The 17486-nt window shown below is 32.6% G+C and overlaps 1 protein-coding gene across 3 annotated transcripts in view; it reads right to left on the bottom strand.

Annotated features, from left to right (window-relative positions):
• Window positions 1-17486, bottom strand: part of NLGN4X (neuroligin 4 X-linked) — a 189689-nt gene that overhangs the window by 43039 nt on the left and 129164 nt on the right. For 2 of the 3 annotated variants that reach the window (XM_032191110.1, XM_032191117.1), the window contains exons 4-5: window positions 16665-16724; window positions 13188-13340 (exon numbers count right to left, since the gene is read on the bottom strand). In XM_032191110.1, coding sequence (XP_032047001.1) covers window positions 13188-13340; window positions 16665-16724 — 213 coding nt within the window. The remainder of the gene's footprint in view (window positions 1-13187; window positions 13341-16664; window positions 16725-17486) is intronic. The other variant, XM_032191125.1, reaches the window with a different exon arrangement.

Genomic DNA, 17486 nt, shown 5'->3' with positions numbered 1-17486 from the left:
CTGAAGGTGAAAACTGGATGTCTTAAACGGAGAGGTAAAAACAGGAGGACTTCACAATGAATGCGAGACAAATTTGTCCTACAGATTATTGAATATATTGAATGTAGTTATGAACCAGAAAAGTAATTCAACATCTATGTTACTTTAGCAGGCATACAGAATGGATTTTTTTCCTCTCTCTCTCTATATATATATATTTAAAATTTATTTAAGAAGACTGTATTTAAGCTAAATCTCTAGAATGTTTTTCATAAATGATGTCCTTGTACACATCCTGTATGAAAGACCTAAAAGGGAGGAGGTAAACTACTGACTTTTAATTAAAATAACCAATGAAGAGAGGGATTATTATTTTTTTTTTTAATAACTTTTTAAAGGCGGGTTATCCAGTCATCAACACATTTAGAAAAACAGAAGACTTGATTCTCTTGATTCTCTCAGAATCAAGAAACAGAAGCTTGATTCTCTCTTATTAGGCAAAGGTATGGCTAGCTGGCATCAGTAGGAACTATAAAGATGTCAATAAGATTTGCTTGCATCTGAGTCTTGACTACAATCACATGAAAAAAATCAAATAAATGAGAGTCCATAAGTTTTCAGTAAAGCACAGGTTTTCTTTCTTGATAAAATAGCCAATTCTGTACATTTGACAAGCAGCAAACATTTCCATGAAGCAAAAGAAAATGGTTAAAACGTCTTTCCTTTAAACATGCATTTTTAACATTTGTACATGCAGATAAGTCCATTTCTGAAAGAAATAAAAAATAAAAAATAAAAAAATAAAAAAAAGCATAGCCCATCTGCAGAAGAAGATGTAAACAGATCAGAGCAGTCAGGTTGCAAGCTGGAAGTTGCATTGTACCTGCATTATGTGTGTAATGCATTATGTGCATTATGTCTGTGAAAGTAAAGCTATTCAGAAGATTCTGGATCTGCTTGTGCCAATCTGACAGCCTCCAGCAAACAGAAGGGAGCCTCTTTTTGCTGCTTACTATATTTCTGTGGCATTACCAGTTAGGAGCAACAGTCACAGGCAAGGAAAGCCCTTGCATTGGACAAACCAACCACCAGAAAGACAGTTACTTTCCCAGAGACTTTATGATGTAAATTGAATAAACATGTTCAGAGATCCTCATTATGGCTGGACAGAGAAAAGCAATTTACGTGCTTACTATCACTCTTCTACTATGAACAAACAGGTTTGCTTCATTTATCAACCTATAACACAGATTAGAAGAAAAGGGAAATCTTTTGCTTCCTTAAGAAGTCTCCAATGAAGCAATGTAATTCCTCTCAAGAGCAAAGGAAAAGTAGAGATGAAATTAGGACCTTATGAGTCATAGTTTGTTCTATGTTCTATTCAACATCTGCAAACTAACCTTTATTCAAGGATATTCAGAATTGAATTTCTTGTATTTTTATCAATACAAGTCTATGCTGAAAAACAACTGAGTCTAAGATATCTGTATTTAACCAATGTGTGTTTGATTCCTCCTGTTTTCCACAGTAAGATAAAAATTAAAATTAAAATAAAATAAAATAAAATAAAATAAAATAAAATAAATAAATTAAAAAAAAAAAAAAAGTAAAATAAAAATCAAAAAGAGAAAGAGAGAGAGAAAACCTTTTTTTTTTTTTTTTTTTTTTCCCCTTTGTAAAAGCAACAGGGGAATATTAGCAATAAAAGGAAAATTATTAAGTTCACAGAAAAATATCCTGAAGGATTATAATAGCTAAGTGATCTGAACTAAGTTACTTGTGCCAAAAGAATAAAGCTTTACTGGTGATATTTTTCCCTAAAAGATTCCGAACAGAAGGAAAATTTAATTGATTGTGTTTTAGTAGGACAAACAAAATTTCACTGAAAGTAAATGGGTTTGAAATTTTTGTCATGATTGATTAGTCTTGACCTGGTAATGGTTGTAGACTAGACTATCTTCTGTGAAAATCAATGTATTTTTTTATACCTTTCTACTGTTTTGAAATGTATCATAGAATCACCGAATCATAGAATATTCTGAGTTAGAAGGGACCCAAAAGGATCACAGAATGGATTGGGTTGGAAGGGTTGGAAGATCATCTAATTCACCCCCCCTGCCATAGGCAGGGATGCCACAAAGTATCAACCAGTCCAAATCCTGGCTCCATACAAGACCACCCAAAAATTAGACCACATGTCTGAGGGCGTTGTCCAAATGCTTCTCTAACTCCAGCAGGCTTAGTTTTATGACCACTTCCCTCAGGAATATTTCCTGTGTGTGCCTGACCTCCCTCTCAGTGAATAACCTTTTCCTAATGTCCAACCTGAACCTCCCCTGATGCAGTTTCATGCTATTTCCTGGTCCTGTTTCTGGTTACCAGAGAGAAGAGATAATTGCCTCCCCTTCTGTCACCCCTCATGAGGAAGCTGTAGGCTGCAATGAGGTCTCACCTCTCCTCTTCTCTAGGCTGAACAAACCAAATGACCTCAGCCGCTCCACATATGTCTTTCTCTCTAGACTTTTCATCATCTTTGTTGCACTATGAGTGACCTTTAGACACTGTCTAATAGTTTTATGTCCTTCTTATATTGTGGTGCCCGAAACTGCACACAGTACTCCAGGTGAAGCCGCATCAGCACAGACTAGAGCAGGACAATCACTTCCTTCAACCATCTAGCAATGCTATTCTTGATGCATCCCAGGATACAGTTGGGCCTCCTGCCAAGGAATACTGTTGACTCCTGTTCAACTTGCTGTCAACCAAAATCCTCAGGTCCCTTTCTACATGGGAAGGGATCCCTTTCCACTGTTCTCCAGAGTCTTGTTCCCTAGACACTACATATATCCAGGATTGCTCCATCTCACGTGCTGAATCAGACACTTGCTGTTGTTAAACTTCATGTGGTTTGTGATTGCCCAGCTTACTGACTTGTCAAGATCTCTCTGCAAGGCTTCTCTTCAACAGAGTTAACAGCTTGTCCCAATTTAGTGTTGACCATAAACTTACCAATTATGTCTCCATGTCCTGCACCCAAGTCTTTTATGAAAACATTACAGAGAACTGACCCTAAAATGGAGACAGGAGGAATGCCACCAGTCTGATGGTGGCTAGTCATTAGTAGGGTTCATCATTTATCACCATTAAATTACCATTTATTATAACACTTTGAGCTCCAGACATCAACCAACTGTTCACTCATCACATAATGCTTTTGTCTGGCTGTGTGCTGGACATTTTGCCCAGAAGAATACTATAAGAAAAAGTATCAGAAACTAGGCTGAAATCCAAAAAGATTACATCAGCTGGCTTCCCTTGGTCAACTAGGTGAACTAAAAGAATATTAAATCCATTAACTAAGAATGCGTGTTTTCTGTGACCAATGTCTGCATTGCCTTTAAGGTGTTTTTCAATAATTCCCAGAATTTTCTTTTCCGTAATTTTATCAGGCACTGAAGTGAGACTGATAGGGCTGTAATTACCAATGTCTTCTTTCTTTTTCTTCTTGAAAAATGGAACGACATTTTCTAGCTTTCAGTTGACTGTGACCTTTCCAGATTCCCAAGACCATAGCAAAATAATTGAGATGATGTCATCCCATGATGACATCAACCAGCTCTTTGAGCACCCTGGGATGAATCCCATTGAGGTCCACAGACTTATATATATCTTGCTGGAGTAGCAAATTCTGCAGGTCCATCATCAGTGTTGAAGACAGAGGGAAAAAAGGCATTAAACATCTCTACTTTGAGTATGTCCCTATATTTGAGGTGACCATCCTCATGAATTAATAGACAAGTGTTATCTCAGGTTCTCCTTTTGCTACTAAGATACTTTTAAAAGCTCTTTTTATTGTCCCCCACAGTACTGGCCAGCTTCAACTTTAACTGAGCTTTGGCCACACAAATCTTCTCCCTGCAATGCCAAACAGTATCTCTGCAGTCCTCACATGTCACCTGACCTCTTTTCCACTGGCCATACACTTTCTTTGTTGACCTAAGCTCTAGAAGACCCCTACTCAGTCAAGCCAGCCTTCTGCTCTGGGTGCTTGACTTCTGCCATTTTGGAATTGCCTGTTCCTGCGCTCTTAGGAGGTGGTACAACCAGCACTGATGAACCTCAATGTCTTTAAAAGCAGATTCCCACGAGACCTCACTAACAAGTTCCCTGAGCAGTCTGAAGTCTGTTCTTCCCCATTTTGGTATCACTTTTCCTCTTATCACTAAACGTTTTGAACTCATCTACTTCATGGTCACTATGACCAAGATAGCCACCAATTGCCACTTAACCCACAAGACACTCTTGGTTTACAAGTAGCAAATCTGAGAGGTCACTTTTTCTGGTCAGCTCTCTTAGTATATGTATCAAGAAGTTATCATCAAGTTGTTTTATGAATCTCCTGGACATGTTTGTATCAACTGTGTGGTATTCCCAGTTTATGTCTGGCAAATTGAAGTGCCCTATAGGGACAGGGCCACCTGATCTAGAGGTATCTCTTAGTTCCTTAAAGAATAATTAATTGGTGTTACCATCCTGGCTTGGTCTATAGGGGACTGGCACAATGACATCTGCTTTATTTGCTTGTCCCTTAATCCTTAACCAGAGGCTCTCAACCATGTCATTGCCGAAGTATTTTCATAGAAACTCAATTAGCTATGGATGAGATTTGTAGGGAATTAGGTAACTACTAGCTACTCAAACATAGGAACATCATTTTCACAGAGCACAAATATTTACAATCAAATGTTATTTGTTATAAATGGAGCACAACTGAAATGTGAAAAAAATATATATTTTTGATAGTATATCAAATATAGAATCACATACTTAAGTAAATGTTAAAAAAATCTTTAACATTTCTAGAAAATGAACACAGACCTATGCAACCTACTTGGAGAGATTTGATTTTCTTAAACATACAAGATCTGATTTTATGTAATCTAATGTTATAGCAATGAATAAAACTCTGGTTTTAGTCTCTTCTCTTAAGTTTCGATAAAGGCTATAAGTGCTTACTTTACCATTTCCCAGATACCAAAGGGGGTACTTAGTTTTAGGTGAATACATAATACAATCCACAGATAGCTTGGGAAACAAGAAACAAATAAAAATTGAAAACTCTGAAACCATTTTTTTCATTGTTGTTTTTATTATAAGTCCTCCCATTTTTCCTACTGTAATTGTATTACATCTTGCATGATTATATTTTTTTAATCAATCTAAGCTCTAAGTGAACCAGTGTTACCATAGGAGACCTGGGACTAATGAATGCCAAAAGAACACATTTTTATCAATTCCCTAAATGGAAAACATTTAGAAGGCAGAAATGAAAAGATGAAAATTGATGACTTTTGTCAACTGCTGACCTTTACCTGAAGATATCTACTGAAGAACTCACTTAACATTTATCACTTACGTTTTATTCATTTAATACTCAGATTCCTTGTATAGATTTAGGAGCTATTCAAGGCAAAAATTAATTGGCAGTTCTGAAACAGAAGCTCCATAAACACACAGAGAGGTTTTTTGTTTTTGTTTTTGTTTTGTTTTGTTTTGTTTTGTTTTGATTTTCCTCTCTGTATACTGTGATATATACTGGCTTGATAGGTTACTGTAAGCAGTTAAGATATTTCAGTTTTTCTGTGTCCATCAATTTGTCATTACAAGGAATGACAAAAAGGTCTGAAATAATTAAAACAAAAATGTGTTTGTTTTGTGTTCCTTCCAAGAGTACATCTCACTGGTTGGTGAAAGCATGCAACTTTAACTCTATGACCCTTTGCACACTGCTCCCCTGCCTCCTCAGAAAAGAATACTGCCTTGTTACAGTGAGTGAGTAACACTTTACATTTTTTCTTTTAATTTATGTATAAACATTGCAAAACCCTGCAAACAGTGGAGGACTTCATATAAAATGAAGGTTTTAACCTGTTTTTCTTTTGTTCAGCCAGAATCTTTATAATACTATTAAACTGAAACATTTAAGATTTATGTTAACATTTAACATAACTGAAACATGTAGTTCCTGTCTACAAAAAAGGTACCTGCAGGGGAAAAAATCTGGGGGAAAAATATATATATATATATAATATATAAATATAAAAAACATACGTATATTGTATATATATAATAACGACTAAATTGATATACACTAAGGAAAAAAAGAACATTTTCATAGTCACTTCTCAAAACATAAATGTGTTTATATTAATATAGATAGAGCAGCACTTACCTTGATATTGCTAGAAACGCTCAAATGATGACTGCTACTGAGAGAATTACCTGAAATTCATCTTTTTAAACTTTTCATTTTTATGTTTTACAGCATCTTTTACTTTTCTGCTCCATTGACAATATAGTTTATGATAAAAAAAAATATTTTCTCACAGCATTCTTGACTAGTTCAATCAGCTGGGTTAATCCATCAAGCCTGGAAGAGGTAGATCACATTGTACTTGGGTAAGGGGAACTTTCATTCAAAATAGTATTGCTAAACTCCAGTTTTAACAATCACATTTCTAAGAATGTGCCCATGACTACTGATTTAATTACCTAATCTTGTCAAGAGTTTTAAATTGTCAGATGATTTCAGGTGCTAAAGAATTAAATCACATGAGAGCAGAACAAGCTATTAAGAGCTGTTGTGATTATAAGATGTAATCATAGTGCTACCATGCAGTCTTTCTATGAAAGGAGTATATCTAATGTTAGAAACTCAATTAATGTGCATATAGCTTCTGTTGATACTGTAACTTATGTACTTGCTGCTTCTCATGTTTGAAACAGAAGATGTAGTGGCATGACAGTCTAAAAACAGTGGGATATGTATGTGATTTCTCAGCTGCGTTTGTGCAAATCCAACTTTGTGACCTAACAACAGGTTATAAATAATAGAACAACAACAACAACAACAACAAATAAAATAAATAAACAAACAAATAAATTAATATCAAATACAATAATTCTGATGTACACAAAAAATGTGTTGGTACCAACAGAAATAACATTTATCCATCATTGATGGGAACTAGTTTTACTAAAGCAGAAAATCACTATGGTAACACATTAGCTGACACAGTTGTTGGACAACTAACAGGGGAGGCCAGGGACCAACATAACCAGGGAATAATGTGCATGAAGCTGAAAGATGTAGGTAACACAATGTAGTGATGCGTACGTTGGCATCAATGATGTAAACAATCATTATAAGTTAAATTGAGTTTAAACAAAACTCCTTTCTTGTGTAAGCACTGAACTGTGATTTACTTTGCATGCTCCAGCTCCAGGGTCATTTCATGAGTACTAATCTACCTCTGGTGCTTTCTACCAGCAGATCACCTTTAAATTTCTTGTACTAGTGGGCACACACTGGAGATAAAGAAGGGTGGCCTGGAGGCACAAAGAGAACAGATCTGCATGTCTCAATTTCGAAAAACAAAACAAAAACTAAACTAAACAAAAATACACACATAAAGGCGTCATTTTGCTCAACAGCTACACTGGTGAAGATAAATCTTGAATCTTACAGTATAATACTGTACAAACACTGTGAATATGAAAGAATTCAGTTCTGTTCTAGGTGAAAAGTGAGGTCATATACTACTCATCTCTTTGATTACCTCTGTACAGCTTCCAACATATATTTTTCACAAACTAACGATATGTAAAGGTACTAATTAAAATGTTACCTTGAAGGTTAGATATATTAACAGTTTATAACTGCTTACATCATTCATGTTACCTGGGAAAATTTCCAAACTGCTATGAGGAAACTGGTGTTTTATTCAAGGTTTACCTGAGTAGTCACTGACTCATTAACCTCTCTGTTTCAGTAAGTTAAATTATCTCATATTCTGCTTACTTAAACTATAGTGACTTTTTAAAGAATCTGTAACCTACATAACATTTTACATCACCCTTTGCAGTCCACAGATGTGCTTCTGGTCAGTCAAAACCTAAGCAGTTCATTTACAATGTATACTGTTTCAATGTATTTGTGTTCTAACCTGCAAATCAAACACTTAGTGAAGTAAAGAAAGATAAAGTTCTCTATAACTTGCATAAGTACAGAGACTCCTTGTAAAATAAATTCTGATTTATATTAAATTGCCTAATATTTATAGAGAGCTGTAATTACATGTGGATATAATTTCTGTTAAAAGGTAGCCCAGTCTTTCAAGACTGAGTACTTAAAATGCATGTTTATTACCGTAAAGGAAGGAGAGAGAAAAAAAAAAAGTCCATTCTTACCAGCATGATTTGGAATTCTAAGAGGAAGAAAATGTTAAATTCTAAATGGTGTCCATAATGCTAAACAAATGTTATAATTTTGAACTCTGAGTGTGTCTCATTTACTACATTAGATGTTTCATTTAATTCTGGCTTCCAAAATATGATTCATATTTCTAGAATTCATCTCATGTTTTGGCTGTAATAGCTCACACAAGAACATCAAGTTCATATTTGAATATGTTAATTATTTTCTGAAGATTTCTTCCATTTTTATAACACTGCATCTGAATTTAACTGCATAAAATAATTCTGGGGTGTTGGGGCTTTGCATTTTGCTGTTGTTTGGTTGGATGGTTGGCTTGGTTTGGTTTTGGTTTTGTTTTGTGATTTTTTGTTCTTGTTGCTTGGTTGGTTTGTTTGGTAGATGTGGAGGTGGGGGAAGAAGGGAGGCTAGATTTATGGCTTTCTTTCCAGAATTCTCACTCCTATTTTTCCAGATTTTGTTTCTACTGTTACACAAGCTAATCTGGGGCTCAGCATATTCAAGTGTCCCCAAGAAACAAACAATTCAGGTCATGTCACAGCAAAACAACAGTTTTGCTAGGGGAACCAGAAGTTCCCCTTCTGTGTTTTGTCTGTTACTTAACCCTGAAAAAGATGTTACCACAATATTGATAGCTAGGTTGTAAATATATATATAGCATACCCACTAAGATTAAGAATTTGAACAATAACAAATTAAGCAATATCCAAACTGAGTGAGTCAGGTTGTTCTAACCATCTTTCTTCTGTAATACCATAACATTATTAGACTTAGGATATCTGTTTTGCCCAATCATCTCACTCTTCTGTATTTATACTTTTTTTTTTCAGTTAAATAAGTCCTTAAGTAGTATGGGATTTTTGAAAATTCTTTTTTTTATTATTATTTTTTTATTATTTTTTTAATAACTTAAATATATAAAAAAAGCCATCCTACACATTGCTCAAAGCATGAGTTCTGGGCTGGAAGGGCAGTAAGTTTTAGTATTTCTGTGTGGTACAATGCAGAATTTATCACAATATAGGAGCACTGACTTGCACTTTCAAAATTTCCAATTTCCTTTAACTTTAACAGTGTCTTCTCTCAGCATTGTGGTGATGCATTAGTGGGAATGAGAGATGCTGAGTTGGGCAGTCAAGATCTCCCCAAACCCTAAAGTGTTGCACAATGACTTAAACGTGGCACAGCAGCACTACACTGTGCATAGTACCCATATATTGTGTAAAAAGGAAAAGCTAAACCTCTTCTATTTTACTGTCTCAAAGGATCCTATCCAGGAGATGTATACTCAAAGGGAAAATATGGCCTTCTAAACAATATCTGCAACCCATATTACCACTGTATTCATCCTTAGGGGTCTCGAAATCCCAATAAGAATACCAGCAGTACTTTTATCCAGAGGAATCCAAAAAAGGAATAATAAAAAGGTTGGAAAGTCCTGTGTCCAGCTGTCTGTTATTTTGCCATAGTGCTGCTTGAACACAGAGAAAAAGTTGTGGTACTTCTTTGCAGAGCAGCTCCGCAGTCCTCCAAAAGAGAGAACAGCATTTCTTATCTATTTTGGAGATACAAATAAATATTACTCAGAGCAGAGTCCAAAGGCTTATTCTTAAGTCAGATGCAATAAGAAAAGATAGAAATGAAGCTATTTGTCTCTCTCAGCCAGTTATAATTATTTATAGATCACTGTGTCTCAGCTACTGCAATTAAAGTCTTCTTTTTCTGCGTGGGATGCCTGCTTTCTGGTTATTACTTAAGACTAGAAGTTTCAGTATCTCAGTTATAGCCAACAGACAACCAGACTTCAATCTATAAAGTATTATCTCCACAAAGATGGGGAAATCTTGTCATTGTGGTGCCTGCTAATATTTAGTTTAAAAACTTGAATAATGGAGTGCCATCTGTTATTAGACACAGATCTTTTCAAAGACTTTCAATAACTTATAAGGTGATCATAGATTAATGATCAAAAAATTAAACAATAATTATAATAAACATTATATATTTAATATATACTTATCATATATTTATTTATATATAATTAAAGATTATATTATATCCTGTAGTAAAAGAAGCAAGTGTAGTTTATATTCTATTACCTTGACAAAAAAATCATAACTATATATGTATTTCTAGAAGCCAGACACCTTGTGCCAGTGAAGAAGAGTCTGGTAAAGCAAGTGGTTTCTAATAATTTAAATTTCCCCTCATCTATGAAGATGCATTGTCAAAATACTGGTTTCTTAAACATGTGCAAACACTGTTAACAATTTGTTCTCCAGTTTTCTGTCACAGATAAATTCCCAGGACCTCAAGCTGAAATTTTTCTGGTTAATATTGTACAGTGATCATCTACATAGATTTTCTATCTGCTGTTGTTAATGACAAAATATAGAATGAAAGGAAATCTACTAAATATACCTAAATTATAGAACTAACATTTATGATAGTAATAATAATAGTTGGGTACATTCAGGTGCAATTTTTCCAAAGGAAAGATACGTATATAGGGGCTTCAGTAACTCATTATGATGTCTGACCAATGCAGTGTGTATTTCCCTGTCACAGGATGTGATAATAGCAATAGAATTACCAAGTCCTGTCATTTTTGTCATGTTTGTATGTGTACTTGTATGTACAAACTCACAAATGAAAAGGGTTTGAAACAAACCTACATAAATAAATATATGTTTCATAAAGAATCACAGAGCCATAGAGTCATAGAATCATAGAACGGTTTGGGTTGGAAGAGACCTTAAATACGATGTAGTTCCAACCCCCGTGACATAGGCCACCCTGGCATCAGGCTGCTCATCTAACCTGGTCTTGAACACCTCCAGGGATGAGGCATCCACAACATCTCTGGGCAACCTGTTCCAGTGCCTCACCACTCTCTGAGTGAGAATTTCCTCCTGAAGAAGATAAACTTCTGTGCTAGACACAAATACTGCCAACCCCAAAATGATATTTGGTAATAATTATATATATATATATATATAAATATATATATATATAAATATAAATGAATAAACATGCTTTTTTCCATATGCTTATTTACTTTAATGTTCATTTTTGATGTTTTTTTTAAATTTATTTATATTTATATATATATACGTATAAAATATTAATTCGTAAATGAAAATATTGCAAACTTCTCCTTCCTTTAGATGGATATGTAAAAGCTGGACAATTAAATGTCTCTAGCAACATCTGTATCCTTCAATACATTTTGTTAAAAAAAAAAAAAAAGATAAAAAACTTTAAATAGAGTGTTTCAATAAACTGTTTTGGTGACAGCTATCACGACGATCCTTGGGCATACACTTTTATTTATCAAAAAACAAACAAATAAACAAAAACAACAAAAAATGTTTTGTTGAAGCTTATATACATGTACATAAAAAACCTGTTGTGTCTTTTTTTTTCTCCTTTTTTTTTTTTTCTTCTTTTGGGTGTGTTTCTGAGTACTATGACTGCAGGTATAAATACAAAAAAAAATACGTTTATCTTCCTTGCTTTATGTATAAATCTTCCTCTAACTTTGAAAAAAAAAAAAAAATCAAAAAAAAAAAAACAAACAAAAAAACCAACAACAACAACAAACAAACAAACAAAAAAGTTATTTTATATTTGAATAAGAGTCAAATTCAGGGACAAAAATAATCTCTTTGTTGTGATGAGATAGAACATTGCTTAATAATTCAGCAAAAGAAGATTCTTCTGTTCCAAAACAGTACATAACAAGAACATAGATCAGCTTTGCTATCAAGAAATGATTTAAAATCTTTGTAAATCAAAAATGCACAATTAAATTGCTTCCTAAAATGCTGGAAATATAAGCATACAGGTGACAAAAAGTAGCTCTAAAGTCTGCTATGATGAGCAAAATTTTAGCTTAGTTTTCTATGGAAAAGAAATAAAGAAATGAAGCTTCATTAAATAAAGCTTCATTTGGAGAAAACCTGCTTTTATATGCTTGTTTATCCAAAAGATGGAATCACAGAGAAAGCAGAAAAAAGTTTTCATCTCCTGCCATGTGGTATACCACATTGATACCACTGCTGTTCTAGCTACAAGTGCAGAGCACAGCACTGTATGGGCTGCTGCAGGGAAAGTTAACTCCATCCCAGCCACACCCAGTACATCATGGATCTAAGGATATTCTGTTATTCCCAATAATGCTGAGAGAAGGAAAAAGACAGTTTAAAAGGCAGAAATTAATTAAATGTTTGAAAGACAGTAATGTTAATTCATTTTAACAGTATAATTCATGTTTATAATGTTCCTTATGTTTAGAAAGATAATTCTATATCACTCCTTGAAACCCCTTGACTCCATTTAACCTATAACATAAATTCCATCAGTGTATAAAGCCTCTTTTTTTTCTGTATTAAATAAAAATTCTGGCCTAAAACAAACATGCCTACAAAAATTGCAAATAGTAACATCCTTCTTGCTATTAGCAACCATTTTGAAACAAGTAAGTACTCATTCTTGACTAATTTTCTTCTTTTTTATGAGGAATTCAGGATATCTCAATGATAAATAGACACTATTCCCCAACAGTTGTTAAATACTGAACAAAGAGCATATATGATATGATAAATTGAAGGGAAACCAGCACTAACTTCATTACAAAAGTCCAGTAATTTTTGATTAATGTGAAAACAGCCGAGAAGACAGCTTGGTGTGACGTAGCTTGATCCCCAGAAAATACTAAACAATATTCAAAATGATATAATGCAGTCAAACTATCCACCAGCAAGAATGTTCTTTTTATAAATAAATAAATAAATAATGGTTCGAGGATTTATGATTGATCAGTAGATCTAATAAACATTCAAATATCTCTATCTGACTGGCTATTTAATTAAAATACCATCTAAGTACTTCAATATATGTATTTATGGTGATGAAAAAAAGTGCCACTTACCTAAAACCCCCAGCCTGTAATTGAGGGTGACAACAATGACATTTCCATAACTTGCAAGAATGCTCCCATCAATCATGTTGCCAGTACCCTCCATGTAAGATCCACCATGGATATAGACCATAACTGGTTTCTTGCTGTTCTGATCATGAATGTCTGAAAAAATTCAAGTAAGGAAAACATAATAAAGTAATAAAAAATAATGAAATATAGGATTAACAGTTTATAAAACTGCTAAAACTATTCTTAGCTGTTTCTCATGTTTTCCATGTCATCATCACCACTTAAAACAGCAAGCTTACACAGTTCCTATAAGCCTAATATGTTTATATTTTAAATATTTCTCTTTGTTACTTCAAATACTATTTTCTATTAAATATTTTCAGAACACCCTTAGAAGTCTTTAATATTACAATAAATTAATTCAGATGTAAACACTTAAATGCCTAAATAGAAAAAAAAAAAAAAAAAAAAAAAAAAAAAAAAAAAAGTGGAATAATCTTGTATTTTTAAAGTATTCGAAGTCAAATATGTTCCAATTTAGAAATACTAATACATAAATAATAACAAAATTACAATAATGATCCATACTTTCCTATTCCTCGCTGAGATACATTTGTTGAAATTATATTTCCAATAGTTCAGTATCAGATAATATCACAAAATCAAATTGTTCTTATGAAAGTAAACATAGGAAACTGTTCATTCCTTTTAGATAGCCCAAGAGTTAAAAAACACAGAGAATTTAACTGAGTTTACAACCCAGGTTTTTTTCTGTTTGTTTGTTTGTTTTTGTATGTAAATCAATCACTGTCTTCTATGTCATGGTTTACCACATTGTAGTAGCTAAGCATTAAAGAAAATCATTAAATCTATGAGCCTGAATTATATAGCTAATCTTTTGTACACACAGAAAATCTATTTACTACTTTGATACAGATAAACAGATGGATTTCTCTAAAATAAGTTAAATGAAATTGATAGCAATATTTTTATACTTTAGAGTGAGTCATAAAGATGCACTAACCAATGATTTGGAGTATATTTAGGACTATATTTATATCTCTTCCTCTAATAATAAAAAATGTAGGCTCCTGATTCTGGAGATCAGACTAACTAAATTAGGAACTTATGCTCTACAGAAACAGTTGAAATATGGTCTAAGGTTAAAAAACAGAAGGCATTTCATCAAGTAGCTGTTAGAATTAACTATATGTGGAACTAATTTGAACATACTTAAAGGTAAATTATGGCTGGTCATATTTATACAGCCAATTATTAATTTCCTCATGTGCACGCACAATCCTAAAAGTAAAAAACATCAGTTGAGTACAAAGAAAATATGATTGGTTTCCAGTGTACATCTACCTAGACATAAGAATCTAAGGCTTGTTATAGACTCCACCTTGTCATAAAAAGATACACACTCTACGTGTTGTATTTTATATGTTGTACTTGAGCAGAAGAACAAAAAGCTTTGTAATTATTTTAACTACAAGAGTAATGTTACTATTAAACAGGTCTTGTAAAGCAATGAAGTACATTTTAATACATGTATTTTTTTATTTGTAAATTCACAGAAAAGTACATGAAAAAGTGTCTCGTGCAAATTTTAAGGTAAGCTCTCAGTAAATGAAAGTGATATTTATTTAAAACAATTATTTGTGGTACAGAGTAACCTTCACTTTCTCTCCCCAAAGTCTCATGGCATGAGTTGTTGTATTTAATATTTTCTTATTACATAGTTCTTACTCAGAGTTTAATCTTTCACTACTGAATTCAATGGGAGATTTCCTCTTCTCCTTCAATAGGAACATGATTGGCTTCAACATAAGGGAAATAAGCTTTATGTTTTATGTGTTTAGATCTAAACTGGATGTCCTTGTTGATCAAAAATTTATAACTGTTTATAAAGTTTGAAAAAATCTGAAAAATGTTTTCATCATTAAACATCTAATGGTTTTAGAGCAATTTTATTTTCACTTGCTATTTATCTTTAGCTTAAAAATTAGCTGCACAATTTGTTATAGCAAATAATGATACTGTCATTTATAAAAAAGCATAAATTGAAGAGAAATAGGAAGAAAGTCAAAGAATAATGGAGTAACTTTGCTCTGTTCTGCAGAGCATTTTTATATTATAAGAAATAGTGCAATTCAGCAATGAAGACTGTACAGTCAAGGGCAACAAGTGTGAATTAAAGACCAGAGATTTTTATTATGGTATTTTATATATGGGTAAAATAGCTAAAATTGAGATGATCTGCCAAGAAAAAAAGGAGATTAAAAATCAACCTCAACACAATACATGTGGTTCTAAGGGGAACCAAGAGGATAAACATTCCAAATGTACTTGAACTGATGTCAGATTGAAGAAAAATATAAAGGCACTTCAGAAAGGCCAAGCAGGAGAGGAATAAGAGATGGATTGCTCCAAATCCAGAACAATAAACTTCCCAAGGCTCCCATTTGCTCATTTAATTTGAAAATATTTGTTCTTAATTTGGTAAGTACAAAGAGATTATAAAATGACAGTAACTTTAATGAAAAGGAAGGGTGAGAATAGAGGAAGATTTCATGACTTCTTTCTATTTTAGCGTATCCTGCCTTTGCTGTGCCAAAGCAAGAAAAAAGTATTTCCTTGTAAAACTTTTTTGGGGGGTACTTCACTGTAAACTTTAACATTTCCTTTCAGGAAATCCAATCTAAGACTGAAAGATGTCAATGAAAAAGATTGTAATTGATTTCAGTGGGAATCTGCTCATAGTCATAATGAATGTATCTCAGAGGCTAGCTGATTACAAGCAGGGAAAAAATAAAATAAAATAAAATAAAATAAAATAAAATAAAATAAAATAAAATAAAATAAAATAAAATAAAATAAAATAAAATAAATAAAATAAAATAAAATAAAATAAAATAAAATAAAATAAAATAAAATAAAATAAAATAAAATAAAATAAAAAATATCAAAGATAAACCATGATGCAACAGCATCCAATACAGTATGTGCACGGGAGAAATGATGGAAATGAAAGAAAGAATACATGTGAGGTCTTTTCATGATTTTTCAAGCACATGAATTTACAAAATGTATGAGAGAAAAGAGCACATGCCTGTTTTCAAATTCCATTTTCTCACCTAAGAAAGAATGGTGGAGGGGGACAATGACAGAACATATTTTTAAATAATATTTATTACTCACTTCACACATATTTAGGAATAACCTTTACACATATTTTACAGGGGAGTTACATTCATATGTTAAATTGGATTTTAAAATGAAAAACAAAGCAATTTTTAAAGAAGAAAATAAAGAAGAACACTGAAGTGTGCTTCTGCAAATAAGTGACTAAAAATCATGTTGAAATAACAATAACAATAATAACAATAATAATTAATATTATTAAAATAAAAATAATTTTTTTAAAAAAAGTTTATGTTCATGCATCAGGGTTGAGTTTTGAAAAAAAAAAAATACCTTCATCTTCACCACGATCATTACTGGTTATATCATCTGCGCTTTTCTTTGTGTTGGCTCCTGGGTTCATATTGAGGAGGAGAATAAAGGGAAAAAAGAGAATTCAAAAACAGCAGGTTCTCAAAAATAAAAATAATTAGAAAAACATTAGTTAAAAAAAATGTAACAAAAATGTCAAAACCTGTTACATTTGAAGTTGAAAAACAAAAAGGATGCAAACTGCACATAAACATAAAATGTCAAGAAGAACAAATTGAAAATATTTGAAAAAATGTATTATATTCAGTGACAATGCAGTTACTTCAGTTAAAAGTGCTAAAAAAAAAAAAAAAATTAATGTGCTATTAAAAAAGAATAATATAAACAAAAAAAAAAACAGTAAGTATGGTTTCTACATAAGAAATGCAATTGATTTCTGTCACTTTGAAGAAATAATGGCTTCAGTCACTGTCTTCAATAACATGTCTTCATGTTATTCATCCTCATGAAGATTCATTAACAATTAGCCACAACCTGAATTTTAAACGGATTCAATTCAAGTAAAATTGGCATTGAGTCTTACACAACTTGAATGGTCTAAGACAAACCATATAGAACTCCTTAAATTTTATTTTTTCTTCCCAAATAAACAAAAAAGATATGCAAAAAAGGAAACTGAAAACATAGGAAAAACACAGAGTTGAGCAGAGTTGAGTCAATCCCTGACACAAAATTTGTCAAAAAGTAGCCCTAGTTTGTATTATACCATGTACCATACTCTTTAGATTAAATGAAAAAAAAATAACTGAAAATAGTTACTTACCATGGAAAAGAACTTGCATT

The sequence above is a fragment of the Aythya fuligula genome, chromosome 1 (genome assembly GCF_009819795.1).
Source record: "Aythya fuligula isolate bAytFul2 chromosome 1, bAytFul2.pri, whole genome shotgun sequence".
Lineage (NCBI taxonomy): Eukaryota > Metazoa > Chordata > Aves > Anseriformes > Anatidae > Aythya > Aythya fuligula.
Note: the sequence above shows the minus strand (reverse complement) of the source record. Positions and strands in the feature narration are given on the sequence as shown.